Source organism: Rhinoderma darwinii, chromosome 6 (genome assembly GCF_050947455.1).
Source record: "Rhinoderma darwinii isolate aRhiDar2 chromosome 6, aRhiDar2.hap1, whole genome shotgun sequence".
NCBI lineage: Eukaryota > Metazoa > Chordata > Amphibia > Anura > Rhinodermatidae > Rhinoderma > Rhinoderma darwinii.
The window spans coordinates 84842105-84859672 of NC_134692.1; the positions used below are offsets into that span (position 1 = coordinate 84842105).

At 41.4% G+C, this 17568-nt stretch overlaps 1 protein-coding gene across 1 annotated transcript in view; it reads left to right on the forward strand.

Annotated features, from left to right (window-relative positions):
- TNRC18 (trinucleotide repeat containing 18) overlaps positions 1-17568 on the forward strand; it is a 778682-nt gene that overhangs the window by 623061 nt on the left and 138053 nt on the right. Inside the window, exon 18 of the mRNA XM_075831538.1 lies at positions 14567-14701. Coding sequence (XP_075687653.1) covers positions 14567-14701 — 135 coding nt within the window. The remainder of the gene's footprint in view (positions 1-14566; positions 14702-17568) is intronic.

The following is a 17568-nucleotide window of genomic DNA, read 5'->3' on the forward strand; positions in this document are numbered from 1 at the left end:
ATAACTGGTGGAACAATTCATGAAATCTTTAATTGGAAAGATTTCTTTTGTAATGTTGCAGGTGGATGTGGTTTTTCTGTGACATATGGAGTCACAACATAGACGCCTTACTGAGTTGCATTTATAGGAGCCCACTATTTTAGGCATAAAACTTATTACAGGTTTTGTACTGTTGTCTTTTAAGCGACTAGGTGCAACCATATTTTTTATGCTGCGCCCTTTTCTCTAAGTAAAGCCTGGTTTAGCAGGTAGGATAGATTTTAAGACAGGGTCGCTACATAGGATGTTCCAATGTTTGGCTAGGATCATCATAGTGTGTTATTGCCACTATTAAAGTCGGTAATGAAGTTGTGCTTGCGTTTAATCGTTTGTGAGGCCAATACTGCCTGTTTTGGTTTATATAAAAGGGTTTTTTTGTGTGGTAGTCAGGGAGGATAAGTATGCTGTTTTAATGATTTCTTTTTGATACTTTTTTTATTCAAATCTCTTTTTTAGTATATCAGCTTGATGGCAGTAGATTTTATTGGAGCTACAATTCTTTTTAATTCTTTTTAATTGGTTATGAGGTATATTGGTGAGCCAAGGTTTAAAGTGAGCGCTCAAAAAGTCAATGTAGCTATTGGTGTCCACATCTTTGAAATGTGTACTGGTGGTGATCTTCCTCTGGTTGATGTTGATGGTTAGATCCAAAAAGTTCATTGTGTTGTGTGAAAAATTTGTGGTGAAAAAGAGACCCCAATCATTGGTGTTGATGGATTTTACAAAGTCTTTAGCTTCTTCTTCAGTACCCTTCCAAAGGAAGAAAAGATCGTCTATGAATCTCCTATAAAAGTGTATGTTGTATTTGTGAGCCTTGTTACAATGAATATGTATGGACTCAAAAAGTCCCATGTAAAGATTGGCAAAACTGGGGGCAAATCGACTCCCCATGGCAGTACCACGGATTTGTTTGTATATTGTTTTATTGAAAGAAAAAATTGTTGTGTGTTAGAATAAACTGAAAAGAATCCGTGATGAATTGAATTTGATCAGGTTTTAGTGTACCCGCTTTGGACAAGATGCTATTGACTGCATCAATGCCTTTGAGATGAGGAATATTGGAATATAGTGAAGTGACATCAAGAGTTAGTAATTTGCAGTTGGGGGGTATGTCCAGTGTATCTAACTCCCTAAGAAGCTGGGTTGAATCTTTGAGGTATGAGGGTAAATTAAGTACGTATGGTTGAAGATGAAGTTCCACGAAATGGGATGTTAAACACGCCCAGTTGGACTTTTGCAAGCCTCATTTGCATAAATACAAAAATGGTCATAACTTGGCCAAAAATGCTCGTTTTTAAAAAATAAAAACGTTACTGTAATCTACATTGCAGCGCCTATCTGCTGCAATAGCAGATAGGGGTTGCAAAATCTGGTGACAGAGCCTCTTTAAACACCCCATCGATTCTCCACTATTATCGTTTAGTGATTTTAGACCAAATGAGCTCTCTCTGGTCAAAAGATTCTACTAAGCTCTGGGTTTCTATTAAACTCCACTCCCTAAATAACCAACTTCTACGACACCACTTAATAGCCTTCTCAGTATTTAAAACAAACTTCCTTCCTAGTCTCAAAATACTAAAAGCGGTATCTCTTGTATGGAAGGCAATATCTATAAGCCCAATCTTTATATCTCAAATTTATACTCAGAACCTTTAGAAATATTAGAAGTGGCAATACCTGGTTTAAATATTAACCTACTGAAAGTCGTAGGTATTACGAAGTACGGAAATGCTTTTTGAGGATAGCCACTTGGTTTCTTTTCAATTTCTTCATACAACATTTAATGTCCCACACAAAGAGTTTTATAAATTCTTACAAATTAGACATATGGGGGCGTGGCTTGGACATGGCGGTGTGAGGACGTGTTTGCTCGGAGCTCCGGACTCACCCCGCAGAAATCGCCCGTTAAGGGCTTACTTACCGATCCCCGATGCAGCATGACTAAGGGGAGAAGCCGCAGGAACCTCCCGGACGCCTCGGGCACTCCATCCATCGGCCGGTATCTCCGGTCCTCCTTGGACGGCACCCCGCCGCGCTCTTCGTCCTCTCCTCCTGTAGGCCGCACCCAGCCTCCGTCGCCTTGTGGCACCTCGCCGCCTCCCCTTACCACTAGTCAGGCGCTGCTCGGCTGCCGTTCTCGTGCCCTTGGAGGGGACATGTCGTCGCAGGGAGGAGGTCAGTGTGTGGCAGGCATTACAGGGTCGGCTCCCCCGCCCCAGGCTGAGGCCATCTCCCCTATACTGCCCCAGATAGCACACGGCCACAGGACACCTGAGGCGCCATTTTCAGCGGCCGTGCAGCGGCGCCTGCCACCACAGTCATGCGTGCTGAGTCAGGAAATGCCGGCCATCTTCAGGGGGTCTATGGCCATGACGATACACACGGGGGAACAACAGACAGGCCCATCCCCGGGCCCTCCTCTATCAATGAAGCGGACCCTGGCAGAACTCTGGGATATGATCAAAGTACTGCCCACCAAAACCGACTTGGATCTCCGTCTTGCCCGGCTAGAGGAGAAACACGACAGGGCCATTGGTGCGGTCACACAAGAGCTAAATTGATGGAAAAATAAAAAAGTTATGGCTCTCAGAATACGGCGACACAAACGTTTTTTTTAATTTAGCCAAATGTTTTTTGTTTTTTTTAAAGTGGTAAAACATAAAACAAATATATAAATTTGGTATCGCCGTAATCGTATCAACCTGTAGAATAAGGTGAATATGTAGTTTTTACTGCCTGATGGACGCCGTAAACACAAAACACCCCTAAATATGCCGTAATCGTTGTTTTTTGCCCATTTCACCCCACGAATAAGGTTTTTTTTAGCTTCCCAGTACATTATGCAGTACAATAAATGGTGCCATAAAAAACTACAACTTGTCCTGGAAAAAACAAGCCCTCGTATGGCGATATAGACGGAAAACTAAAAAAATTATAGCTTTTGAAAGGTGGGGAGAAAAAAACAAGTGAAAATTTGAAAAACTGCTGCGTCATGAAAGGCTTAAAAGAAAAAAATTCTAGCAATAGATCACACTTTGTGTAATGAATCTATATAATATGAGCTTCACTTTTTTAATTGAATTACTGAAATTAACTTTTAATGATATTCTAATTCATTGAGAAGGACTAGTGTGTGTATATATATATATATATATATATATATATGTGTGTGTGTGTGAGTGTATTTTATATAGACACACAGTACCAGAACCAAGTTCAATACATATATGTAATACCACATACAATATACACTACACATACACTATACACATATAGTACATACATACATATAAATGCTATAAATACAGTACATACATTACACACACTTACCTTTTGTGCAGGCTGCTGCCTATATGGATGTTCTCTTGCTGTTATGGGAGACTCCAGACGAAACCACAAGCAAGTGTTGTTGAGTCCATCATGGCAGGATTTCCCTTCAGTTGCAGAGCAGACACCAAGCTCGCCACCTTCTCCGTCCCGTCACTGAGCAGGATCATATTACAATGGCGACAAAAGAGTGCAGAGCAGGGGGGGTGGGGTCAGGGGTGGTTATTAAGGTGGCATAGGAGAGATGTGATGTTCTTAACCCCTTAAGGACGCAGCCTAGTTTGGGCCTTAAGGCTCAGAGCCCATTTTTGAAATCTGACATATTTCACTTTATGTGGTAATATAGTTACATAGTTAGTACGGATGAAAAAAGACACATGTCCATCAAGTTCAACCAAGGGAAGGGAAAAGGGAAGGAAAAATTTCTGCACATAGGAGCTAATATTTTTTTGTTCTAGGAAATTATCTAACCCTTTTTTAAAGCCATCTACTGTCCCTGCTGTGACCAGCTCCTGCGGTAGGCTATTCCATAGATTCACAGTTCTCACTGTAAAGAAGGCTTGTCGCCTCTGCAGCTTGAACCTTTTTTTTCTCCAGACGGAGGGAGTGCCCCCTTGTTTTTTGAGGGGGTTTTACAAGGAACAGGATTTCACCATATTTTTTGTATGTGCCATTAATATATTTATATAAGTTAATCATGTCCCCCCTTAGTCGTCTTTTTTCAATGCTAAATAAGTTTAATTCTTTCAATCTTTCCTCATAACTTAAATTCTCCATGCCCCTAATTAGCCTCGTTGCTCTTCTTTGTATTTTTTCCAACTCCAGGGCATCCTTTCTATGAACTGGAGCCCAGAACTGAACTGCATATTCTAGATGAGGTCTCACTAATGCTTTGTAAAGTGGTAATATTACATCCCTGTCCCGCGAGTCCATGCCTCTTTTAATACACGACAATATCCTGCTGGCCTTTGAAGCAGCTGATTGACACTGCATGCTGTTATTGAGTTTATGGTTTACAAGTACACCCAGATCCTTCTCAAAAAGTGAATCCGCCAGTGTAGCTCCCCCTAGGACATATGATGCATGCAGGTTGTTGGTACCCAGATGCATAACTTTACATTTATCTACATTAAACTTCATCTGCCAAGTGGACGCCCAAACGCTTAGTTTGTTTAAATCTGCCTGCAATTCATGAACATCTTCCATAGACTGAACTATATTACATAGCTTGGTGTCATCTGCAAAAATAGAAATAGTGCTATTAATCCCATCCTCTATATCATTAATAAATAAGTTGAATAATAGTGGTCCCAGCACTGAACCCTGGGGTACACCACTTATAACCGGTGACCATTCAGAGAAGGAATCATTGACCACAACTCTCTGGATACGGTCCTTGAGCCAATTCTCAATCCAATTACAAACTATATTTTCTAAACCCATAGTCCTTAATTTACCCATTAGGCGTCTATGGGGGACAGTGTCAAATGCCTTTGCAAAGTCCAAAAACACTAAATCCACAGCGGCCCCTCTGTCTAGACTTCTGCTCACCTCTTCATAAAAACAGATTAGGTTAGTTTGACAACTTCTGTCCTTAGTAAAACCGTGCTGGCTGTCACTTATAATGCTATTTATTGTCACATAATCCTGTATATAGTCCCTCAATAGCCCCTCAAACATTTTCCCCACGATGGATGTTAAGCTTACTGGTCTATAATTACCTGGGAAGACCTAGAGCCCTTTTTGAAAATAGGCACCACATTTGCGCTGCGCCAGTCCCTTGGCACTATACCAGTCACTAGAGATTCTCTGAATATTATGAAAAGGGGGACAGAAATAACTGAACTAAGCTCTTTAAGAATTCTAGGGTGTAACCCATCTGGTCCCGGGGCCTTGTGCACATTTATTTTATTTAATTTAGCTTGGACCATCTCTACATTCATCCAATTCAGTATATCAACTAATATATTAACAGCACTGGCAGCGGCTACATCAGCTGCTCTTTCTTCAGTTGTATATACAGAGCTAAAGAACCCATTTAGTAACTCTGCCTTCTCTTGATCCCCTGTGATCAACTCCCCATTACCATTATCTAGGGGTCCTACATGTTCAGACCTTGGCTTTTTAGCATTTATATACTTGAAGAATTTTTTGGGATTTGTTTTACTATCCTTGGCCACCTGCCTTTCATTTTGTATTTTTGCTAATTTTATTACATTTTTACAGATTTTATTAAGCTCTTCATATTTTACAAAGGCTACAGCTGTACCCTCAGATTTGTATTTTTTAAATGCCCTTTTTTTGTCATGTATTGCCCCTTTCACAGAAGGTGTAAGCCATGTGGGTCGTTTATACTTGTTACCTATAGGAATAAATTTTGCACTATAATAACTCAAAGTAGATTTGAAAATCTCCCATTTATCATTTGTTCCATTATTTGACATTAGTTCTTCCCAGTCCATATCCTGAATTGCAGCCCTCATCCTGGGGAAATTGGCTTTCTTAAAATTAAATGTTTTTGCCCTCCCAGCCTGCGTTTGTTTTTTACAGTATAGGTAAAATGTAACTATATTATGATCACTGTTACCGAGGTTTTCACGAACATTGACATTCCCAACAAGATCTGCATTATTAGAAATGACCAGATCCAACAGAGCTTCTCCTCTAGTCAGGTCTTCCACAAACTGGCCCATAAAATTTTCCTGCAACAGGTTGAGGAAATGTCTCCCCTTTGCAGTTGAAGCTGAACCATGACACCAATTAATATCCCGGAAATTAAATTCTCCCATTATCACTACAGTACCCGCCTGTGCAGCCCGCTCCATCTGTTTATATAGCTGAACTTCCATCTCCTCAGTTATATTGGGGGGTCTATAGATTACACCAAAAGTAATTTTTTCAGTGTTTACCTCCCTTTCTAGTTCCACCCACAAGGTTTCAACCTCCTCACAATCTTCACCCACTATTGTCTCTTTCACACTCGCCTTCATATCATTTCTCACATACAGACATACACCACCACCTTTGCTATTTGTCCTGTCTTTCCGAAAAAGTGTAAAACCCTGTAGATTTACAGCCCAGTCATGTGAAGAGTCCAGCCATGTTTCAGCAACACCAACTATATCTATATTTTCTTCCAGTATCAAGGCCTCCAGCTCCCCCATTTTGCTTGCTAGACTTCTGGCATTTGTGAACATACACTTTAACTTGCCTGTCAGTTTTTCACTTTTATTATCAGAAATGTGATTTGACATTAATCGGGCCTTTTTATTTACACTGATGTTTTGTAACGAAAGGATCTCCTTATCTTGTTGTCTAGTCCTCTCCCCACATTCTGTTTCTCCCCCCACCAATATAGTCTGACCCCTCTCTAACCTGGCTACCCCTTTTTTTTCTACATTGACCTCCCTCCTCAGCCCTAGTTTAAATACTCCGCCACCCCAGCTAGAATTCTCTCCCCCAGCACAGCGGACCCCCTTCCATTTAGGTGCAAATCGTCTGCAGAATACAGTTTGTACCTCAATGAAAAGTCAGCCCACTGCCCTAGGAAGCCAGCTGTTAGGGATCTGCCAGGTACTTCATCTAGGTATACTCCTTCACCTCCTTCCGGCCATTACACCAGCGCCTTCTCCTTTGCACCAAGCCATGCATTTAACTACCTGAGCTCTCGCTGTCTTTGCTGTCTTTGCCCAGTGCTCTAGGAACCCAAATCCTTCTCCTCTACACCAAGACTTCAGCGACGTCGGAATGCTTAAACGTATCCAAGCGATTCTGAGATTTTCTCGTGACACATTGGGCTTCATGTTCGTGGTAAAATTTGGTCGATATATTCAGTGTTTATTGGTGAAAAATTGCAAAATTTAGAGAAAATTTTGAAAAAAAAGCATTTTTCAGAATTTAAATGTATCTGCTTGTAAAACAAATGGTTATACCACCCAAAATAGTTACTAGTTCACATTTCCCATATGTCTACTTTAGATTGGCATCGTTTTTTGAACATTTATTTTATTTTTCTTGGACGTTACAAGGCTTAGAACATAAACAGCAATTTCTCATATTTTTAAGAAAATTTCAAAAGCCTTTTTTTTAAGGTACATGTTCAGTTCTGAAATGGCTTTGAGGGGCCTATGTATTAGACACCCCCATAAAACACCCCATTTTAAAAACTAGACCCCTCAAAGTATTCAAAACAGCATTTAGAACGTTTTTTTAACCCTTCAGGCATTTCACAAGAATTAAAGCAAAGTGGAGGTGAAATTTGCAAATTTCATTTTTCTTGCTGAATTTCAATTTTATTCAATTTTTTTTCTGTAACACAGAAGGTTTTACCAGAGAAATACTACTAAATATGTATTATCCAGAATCTGCAGTTTTTAGAAATGTCCCACATGTGGCTCTAGTGCGCTCGTGGACTAAAACACAAGCCCCAGAAGCAAAGAAGCACCTAGCGCATTTTGAGGCCTCTTTTTTATTAGAATATATTTTAGGCAGCATGCCAGTTTTGAAGAGGTGTTGAGGTGCCAAAACAGTAGGAATGCCCGAATAGTGACCCCATTTTGGAAACTACACCCCTCAAGGAATTAATTTATGGTTGTTGTTACCATTTTGACAGCGCAGTTTTTTCACAGCACCTATTTGAATTGGGCTGTGAAATGAAAAAAATTAATTTTTTTCCAATAAGATGTCATTTTTTATCAAAATTTCTTATTTTCACAGGGAACAAAATACCCCATTTTGTTGCCCAATTTCTCCTGAGTGCAGCAATACCCCATTTGTGGCAATAAACTACCGTTTGGGCCCATGGGAGGTCTCAGAAGTGAAGGAGCGCTGTGTGTTCTTTGGAGTACAGATTTTGCTGGTTTGGTTTTCGGGTGCCATGTCGCATTTGCAGAGCCCCAGAGGTATCAAAGCAATGGAAACCCACCAGAAGTGACCCCATTTTGGAAACTACACCCCTCAAGGAATTAATTTATGGGTAATGTGACCATTTAGACACCATAGTTTCTTCACAGAACTTATTTGAATTGGGCTGGGAATTAAAACAAAATAATATTTTTTCCAATAATATGTCGTTTTAGCTCAAAAATTCTTATTTTCACAAGAAATAAAATACTACATTTTATTGCCCAATTTGTCCTGAGTGGCAATACCCCATTTGTGGTGATAAACTACCGTTTGGGCCCATGGGAGGGCTCAGAAGGAAAGTAGCGCTATTTGGCCTACTGGGGATTTTCTGGTGCAAAGTCATGTATGCAGAAGCCCCTGAGGTACCAGTACAGTTGAAACCCGCAAGAAGTGACCCCGTTTTAAAAACTACACCCTTAGGGCATTCATCTAGAGGTGTAGTGAGCATTTTGACCGGAGACATACACCCCATAAACTGTAATGTGGGTTCTCCTGGGTACGGCAATACCCTCAATGTGGCTGTTATCAGCTGCCTGGGCACACAGCAGGGCTCAGAAGGGAAAGATAAGGGGGATAAGCTGTGCGGAGAACATCAGGGTAAGTGAAATTGGGGTTAATTATAAACCAAGGGATGTATGATAAATTTTAAAACACTCTTTCATACATAGCTCTGGTTTTTCGGGACACGTGTCACATTGATATATTGTGTCCCCCCTTATCCCCCTCTTATAGCAGACTTTGCACCTCTTTTGACTTTTTCCCTTCTTGCCAGTTTGGGGAACTTGTCCTGGAAAGTTCTCCTTCTACGATGCATGTGGCCTCTCTTCCAGAAGTACTGGGTGCCCCCCCCCCTTCCTGGTCCCTAAAGATTAGGTTCTTGATAATCACCTCTTGAAATTCCAGGAAAGTTCCCCTCTGGCCTGTACATTGACGTAGCACGTACACATTGTACAATGCCATCTGTATGATGTGCACGTCTTCTTATACCACACCGCATGGCACCGTAGGGCTTCAGGACTTGATCTGACAAGTCCACCCCTCCCATGTACCTATTGTAGCCCAGGATGCAGTCTGGTTTGGGGGTCTCTGTACTGGTACCTCGTACAGGTACATGGGTACTGGTGTGACAGCTCTCTTGTCTTGTACGTGACACACAATATGTTGCTGCTAGAATGTGCCCTGCTCTCACCCCTTCTTGTTTGCCCTGCAGAGTCTTAGGGAGCCTCTCAGGTTTCTTCTAGCAGTGCCGCATACCGCAGGACTGGATGTGAGGCAGTTGAAGAGTGGGAGGCTGGTATAAAAATTATCCAGGTAGATGTTGTAACCCTGGTCCAGCAGTGGGTGCACCAAATCCCACACTATTTTTGCATTAACTCCCAGTAAGGGGGGGGGGGCATTATGGGGGTTGACTACTGGTGTCCTTCCCTTTATATATCTTAAATTTGTAGGTATACCCTGATGTACTCTCGCACAGTTTATACATCTTCACGCCATACCTTGCCTTCTTACACGGCAGGTACTCGCGGAATTGAACCCTCCATTTAAAATCTACCAAGGACTCATCAATAGAAATACACTTCTCGGGGGTGAATGCTTGGGAAAACCGGGCACTGAAACGGTCTAATAGGGGTCTCCATTTATACAAACGGTCAAAACTGGGGTCATCTCGGGGTGGGCACGGCTCATTATCAGTATGATGTAAGAAGTGAAGTATTGCCTAATTTATTTATTTTTTTAGGTTCTAGTTCAGTTCTGAAGTTGCTTTGAGGGGCCCATATATTAGAAACCCCTATCAAACACCCCATTTTAGAAATTAGACCGCTCAAAGTATTCACAACAGCATTTAGAAAGTTTATGAACCCTTTAGGTGTTTCACAGGAATTTAGAGCAAAGTAGAGGTGAAATTTAAATTTATTTTTTTTGTCAGAAAAGCCTCTTTATACCATTTTTTACTATAACAAAAAAGCTTTTACCAGAGAAACGCAACTTTATACTTATTGCCCAGATTCTGCAGTTTTGAGAAATATCCCACATGTGGCGCTAGTGTGATAATGGACTAAAACACCGGCCTCCGAAGCAAAGGATTTTGAGGCCTCCTTTTTATTAGGCACCATGTCCGGTTTGAAGAGGTCTTGTGGTGCCAAAACAGTGGAAAAAAAAGTGACCCCATTTTGGAAACTAGACCCCTTGAGGAATTCATTGTAGTTTTCTTGGGGTGCATGTGACTTTTTGATCAGGTTTTATTCTATTTTTGGTGACTAAAAAAAAGAAATTCTACTATTGTTTTTTTATTCTATTTTTTTTACAGCTTGCACCATGCGCTATAAATTACATATTCACTTTATTTTGCGGGGCAATACGATTACGGCGATAACAGATGTTTATAGTTTTTTTATGTCTTATGGCGTTTGCACAATAAAATAAGTTTTGTAAAAAATCATTTACTTTTTGTGTTACCTTATTCTAAGGGTGGATTCACACGAACGTGTATTGGGTCCGTGCGGGCCGCGTGGTTTTCACGCGCCACGCACAGACCAATAGAAGTCTATGGGGCAGTTCAGACAGTCCGTGCTTTTTGCGCAGCGTTTGTCCGCTGCGCAAAAAGCGCGACATGGTCAATATCTCCGCGTATTTCGCGCATCACGCCCCCATTGAAGTCAATGGGTGCGTGAAAACCACGCAGGTCGCACGGAAGCACTTCCGTGCGAACTGCCTGTTTCGCGCACCAGCTGTCAAAAGGATGAATGTAAACAGAAAAGCACCTAGTGCTTTTCTGTTTACAAACATCCAAACGGAGTGTCTTTGAGATGAGCGAACCCGGACAACCGAACCGAACTTCATCGGGTTCGGCCGAACTCGTTTTGGCCGAACCCGGCAAAAAATTTCTGGTACGCGACGTCAGGAGATAGTCACTGTCCAGGGTGCTGAAAGAGTTAAACTGTTTCAGCACCCTGGACAGTGACTTCCGATCCCAATATACATGAACGTGTAAAAAAAAAAAAAGAAGTTCTGACTTACCGATAACTCCCGGCTTCTTCCTCCAGTCTGATCTCCCGGGATGACAATTCAGTCCAAGTGACAGCTCCAGCCAATCACAGGCCAAGCACAGGCTGCAGCGGTCACATGGACTGCGGCGTCATCCAGGGAGGTGGGGCCCGATGTCAAGAGAGGCGCGTCACCAAGGCAACGGCCGGGAGGGAAGTTCTCGGTAAGTACAAACTTTTTCTTTTTTTTTTTAACACGTTTCTCGATATTGTGATCGGCATTCACTGTCGAGGGTGCTGAAAGAGTTAACTGCCGATCAGTTAACTCTTTCAGCACCCTGGAAAGTGACTGACGTCAACTAGACTCATCTCTATGATGGCGGCTGCGCGAAAATCACGCAGCCGCGCATCATACACGGATGACACACGGAGCTGTCAAGTGGTTTTTGCGCGCGCAAAACGCCACGTTTTTTGCGCGCGCAAAAACGCAACGTTCATCTGAATAAGCCCTAAGAGCTATAACGTTTTTATTTTTCCATCAAGAAAGCCGTGCGAGGACTTATTTTTTGCGTAACGAACTGCAGTTTTGATCAGTACTATTTGTAGGTACATGCGACATTTTGATCTCTTTTTATTCCATTTTTTGGGAGGTGAAGTGACCAAACAATTGTGATTCTGGTACGGTTTATTATTATTTTCTTTTACGTCGTTTACCGCGCGAGATAAATAACAAAATAATTTTGTAGTTCAGGCCGTTACGGACGCGGCGATACCAATTATGTATAGTTTATTTGTTTATATATTTTTATTAATAATAAAGGACTGATAGGGGAAAAAGGGGGATTTTTACTTTTATTACTTTTAAATCTTTTATTTTCTTATTTTTACACATCTTTTTTTTTTACTTTTTTTTAACTTTATTACTTTGTCCCACTAGGGGACATGAGGGCAGGAGGCCCTGATCGCTAATCTAATACACTGCACTACATGCGTAGTGCAGTGTATTAGAACTGTCAGCTACTCACTGACAGCAAGCATAGTGGGTCCTGACTTCGTCAGGACCCACTAGGCTTCCGTCGATGGCAGAGCCGGACGCCATTGTTTGGTGTCCGGTTGCCATAGTCACCATCGCCAGCCGCTATCGCGTAGCTGGCTGGCGATTGTAGCTTAACCCCTAAAAAGCAGTGATCACTATTGAACACGGCTTTTCAGGGGTTAATCAGCGGGGACACAGCGATCGGACCCCGCTGTAGGAGCTGCGGCAGCTGCTGTACGAGACAGCAGGTGTCACAGCTCCTGCATGTGTCGGGAGGACGGCCGAAATGGCCGTTACTCCCGCGACGTACTATTCCGTCGCTGAGCGCGAACGTATTGGTTAGCGCAAAGGAATAGTACGTCGCTGAGCGCCAAGGGGTTAAGGAGGCAGCACATCTTGCAGCTGCTAAGTGAAGGGAACCTTGGCAAGCAGCTCTGTAATGCCGCCCTCTGAGACCCTGCAGGGTGCCACCTGAGCCCAGAGGCTCAACTCGCCTCATGGTAGATGCGGCCCTGCTAAGTACCTAGAGATGTCTTGGACGTTGTTTCCTCCTGTGCTAACTGTGCCCTAAATAAATCTTCTCATTCTAAACCTGCTGGTCTTGTGCAACATCTTCCGGTGCCTGGTGCTCCCTGGCAACACATTTCCATGGACTTTGTCAGTGACCTTCCCCCTTCTGCTGGATTTACTATGATCTGGGTAGTGGTAGACCGTTTCTCCAAGATGGCATATTTTGTTCCGTTAACGGGCCTTCTCTCAGCCCCTTATATGGCAGATCTGTTAACCCAGCACATCTTTAGTCTACGTGAATTACCTCTTCATATTGTTTCTGACCGGGGTGTACAGTTCACGTCTAAATTCTGGAGAGCCCTGTGTAATCTTTTAGATGTGAAGCTGGAATTTTCTTCTGCCTATCACCTACAGTCTAATTGTCAAGTGGAGGGGAGCAACCAAATACTAGAGCATTATCTCCGTCATTAAATATTTGTTTTTTACTTTTTGAGATACAGGTTATTTGTGTCTTGTATACATAAAAGCTGTATCTTGCCTTCAAAGCCAGTTCTGTTAGGTGAGTTGGACTGACAGCTGGGCTGAAAGCTGGTCCTATGTGTCTGACACACAGGATCCAGCTGGTAATGAAGAACTTCAAGAACTTAGATATAATTGTCTTTAGCTGGATCCTGCGTATCGGAGACACGCAGGACCAGCTTTCTGACATAAATCCAGCTCACCTGATGGAATCGTCTCTGACGGCAACATACAGCTTAGCTTCTATGTACAGAAGATGTATCTCAAAAAGTAAAATTTTGTTTTTTAGAAAAAACTATTTAAAAGTTACTCAAAATTATCTTAAACATTGTTTTCTAATAATAATAAAAAGAAAAAAAGAGTTTAAAGTTGTACAAAGCCTTTAAGGCTTAAGTCATACGTAGACGATTTACTCCAGAATATTTCCAAAGAAAAGGCACAGGGAAATCCGCAGCAGCAGATGTACACCAAATTGTGCGCATTTCCCTCTTCTGGCGCGTCCCTGGTCTTCAGCTGTTCACCCTGCCTCAGCGATAACTTGTCACTTGACCATTGCAGCCTGTGATTGGCTGCAGCAGTAACATGTCCACATGACACCTTATCGCTGGAAGTGTCAGAGAACGGAGGGCGACCACGGAATCATTGCGAACCAGTGGAGGTGAGTGCTTTTCAGTATAGTGATTTTTTTAAAATCTTTTAAGACTTGAAAATCCACAATAATAGGATTTGCTTGCAGATTTCTTCTACCCCATTGGATTCAATCGGGTAAAAAAAAACACAACAACTGTGTGCACTTTCCACAACAGAAAATGACATGCTGCATTTTTTAAAAATCTGCACCGCAGGTCAATTTCTGGGCAGGAAATTTGCGTAGTATGTGGATGAGATTTGTTCAAATCACATCCACTCTGCTTCTACTGAATTCTGCTTTGACTTTTCTGGCCACAAATCCAAACAGAAAATTCACAGCAGATTTGCCTGTTGTGAACATTGCCTTAGGCCTTTTTTCATACAGTGCAGATTTGCTGCAGATTTTAGAGCATTATTCAAGCCAAAGGCCTTCGTTTATATATTTCTTCTGTTTATGTTCCGTTTCTGGTTTTGGCTTGAATAATACTGGCAAAATTTGCAGCAAATGGTCATAAATCCGTAAAAAACGCACTGTGAATGCAATGACAGATTTACTAATGTGCCGAACGTGTCCTTCATAATTTATATAGATTTTTCTCTTGTTTTTCTTGTGAAGAAAAAGATTAAGGAGACTTCCTGCTTGGCTTCCTTAGATACGGGTGGTACTTTGAATCAGCTGAGTTACAGTAATACCATGTCTTACAGTCGAAAAAATAAGCTGAAGCTAAAGCCTAAAAGTTTGAAAGAAGAGGTAAGACTACAAATAATATGTGCAAAGTGTAGCTTAAAATATATTAGGATCAGGAAATCTAACAAAGGAAAGATGCGGAGAACATGTGAAGTAATTTTTTTTTTAGCTATTGATTGAATAGGGTAGGGTTTGTGTAAAAGCAAATGTAGTTACGCAGTTTGGGAAATTACAAATGGCCATCAAATTCAAACTTTCAAATCTAGGTATTAAGTCCCGTGGAAGCAAAACGAAACCCTCCTGACAACTGCAAAGTTGCCTATTGTAAGGCCCCTTTGATATCACATACGAGCGATCCGTTCTCCTGTACGTCATTTTAGTTCAAAAAGAGGTTTGTCGCATGGTTCAAGGGAAACATACCTCCATACATTATGAGTGTTGATGGCACTATAATTGTTATGATATGTGTCTAGTCCTATGTCCCATGAGGATTAATTTTTATCCACTCTGTGATAACTACACATACTTATCTCTCCTATGTACTTACATGATGTCTTGGCCCAATCAATAAAATCAATAAATCACGAAACGCAGCAATCGATTTGAGAACTACGTTGCTGATGTTTTAAAACAGCTGCTTTTGTATTTTGAACCAAATATCCACAGCATGCCCTGAAATCCATGTTGATTTATTACAATATGTGTGGATGGCGTTTTGAAAACCCCCAACACATGTATTGTACTGTAAATTGTCACAAATATGACACGGCTGAACGTGGTCTAAATATATGTACTGAACCTTTTTCAGCTAAAAATATTCATATTATTAATATTATTATTATTGAAAGAAAATTAAAACATAGCCTAAATGTAAAAAAAATATATGAGAAAGCAATCTTATTGGATTGTAATGCGGAATCATACATGAACATTTGTTAGGAACTTTTTCATATCATAATTATTTTGCTTTTTGTTAAAAAAAATAAGGAAAAGCGGGGGAGAAAGCAAGTAGTGGAGCATAGTGTCCAAAAGAATCGCTAGGGGAATCCATAAATGTAGATAATTAATCAGTTCTACGCTAATGAAGGTACTGCAGAGCCACTTGGTAAACCGTCCAGATAGAGAGATTAAACCTTAGAAGGTAACATGTGCATTAGTAGGTGTAACATTTAAAATAATAATAAAGCATAAGAACAAGGAACAAGGAAAATGAAGCTAGAAATATATTTTAAATAGTTGGTTTTTTTACCTCTATCTTCCAAACTCTATCATAAGGAGACACTAGGAGCCAGTCCAGAGGAATGTACCCCTTTTTCATTTCATTCATGTTAGGTTGTCAGCAGATTATCTAATGTGTACAACCATCTTAAAAAAGTTGTCCCAAGATTAAGTATTATTCCCTAACCACAGTATAGGTGATAACATGCTGATTGGTGGGGGTCTTACCACTGGGACCCTCTCCGATCTCGAGAATGTGGATCACGTTCCTCCGATTGAATGGAGCGGCAGGTCAAGCATGCGCGCTTCAGCACCATTCATTCTCTATGGCACTGCCGGAGATAGCCTATACTCGGCTATCCCCGCAGTACCATAGACAGTGAATGATGCGGCAGTGCACATAATTGATCTGCCGCTCCATTCAGAAGAACGGGACTGACGTTCTCCTTAACGGTGGGGGTTCCATCATTCAGACTATAACCGATTAGCAGGTTATCACCTATACTGTGGTAAGGGAATAACATTTAATCTTGGGACAACCCCCTTAAGTTTCTAAATCAGAATAAGGAATAAAAACACACTCAAGTCATCCTTCTATAGTCAGGAAGCTACTAAACCCCAATGCAAAATCTGTAACAGGGACACCCAATTATCATTTGTCATGTATTGTACTGGTCTACTGTGGACAGAGGAAACATTTCAAGCTCCAGGGCCCGGGTGTGACCACAACCACTGCACCCCTTAGGGCACATTCACACGTGGCGGAATTGCTGTGGAATTCTCCAGCGGCCGTTTTTAAAAAATGTTCTATACATTTTTAGGAAAGTTAGTTCAGACGTTGCAGAAAATAACTGTGCGGAAATCAGGCTGCGATGCAAAATTTTCCTTCCACAGCATGCACTGTCTGTTGTGGAGAAGAAGCGGAATTTCACTGCGGATTTCAGCCTTTGCAATGCAAAAGCTGAAATCTGTGGCAAGTCGGCTGTGTTTTCTGCAATGTCTGAATTACCTGTCAAATATGCAAATGTTGGTGCAGATTCAATGCGTAATTGCCCCAAATCTGCACCAACATTTGCAGCGGAAAAATTCTGCCACGTCTGAACGCCCCTGCAGCCAGGACAGTGCTCATACAAATTTGTTTACCATAGTGCAATTTTAAGGGCTTGACTATACGTAGTGGTATTCCTGCGTATTTTTTTTCCAGAATTGCAGATGGAAAATATGAAGTAGAATACAGTAGCAGCAAAGTGGGTGAGATTTAACAAATCTCATCCACTAGCTTCGTTAAAATTTCAACCAGAAATTGACCTGCGGTGCGTATTTTTCAGACCGCAGCATGTCAATTCCTGCTGTGGAAAGTGGACTGAATTGCTGCAGCAAAATTGGCACCATTTTCTGCAGTAAAAAAACGCAGGAAATTGTGCGTTTTTTCTGCAGAGGAATGTGTTCTACTTTCAACGGAATTGCTGTAATTCTGTTACGTGTGGACAAGCCCTAATAGAACACACGTATCTCCTTCACATTGATACACTAATGTCTACTCCTCTAACAAGTACTTACATGTGAGCAGCCTATCTGGAGTTAGCTAAATTATGCGCTTCGTGTTTCAATCATGTCAGGCAGAAAATATCACAGAACTGTTAAATTTCAGGACTGTTTCAGAAATCCAAAACTGTCTCACTAAATCCTAGACATTTGTTTGGCATGAGGTT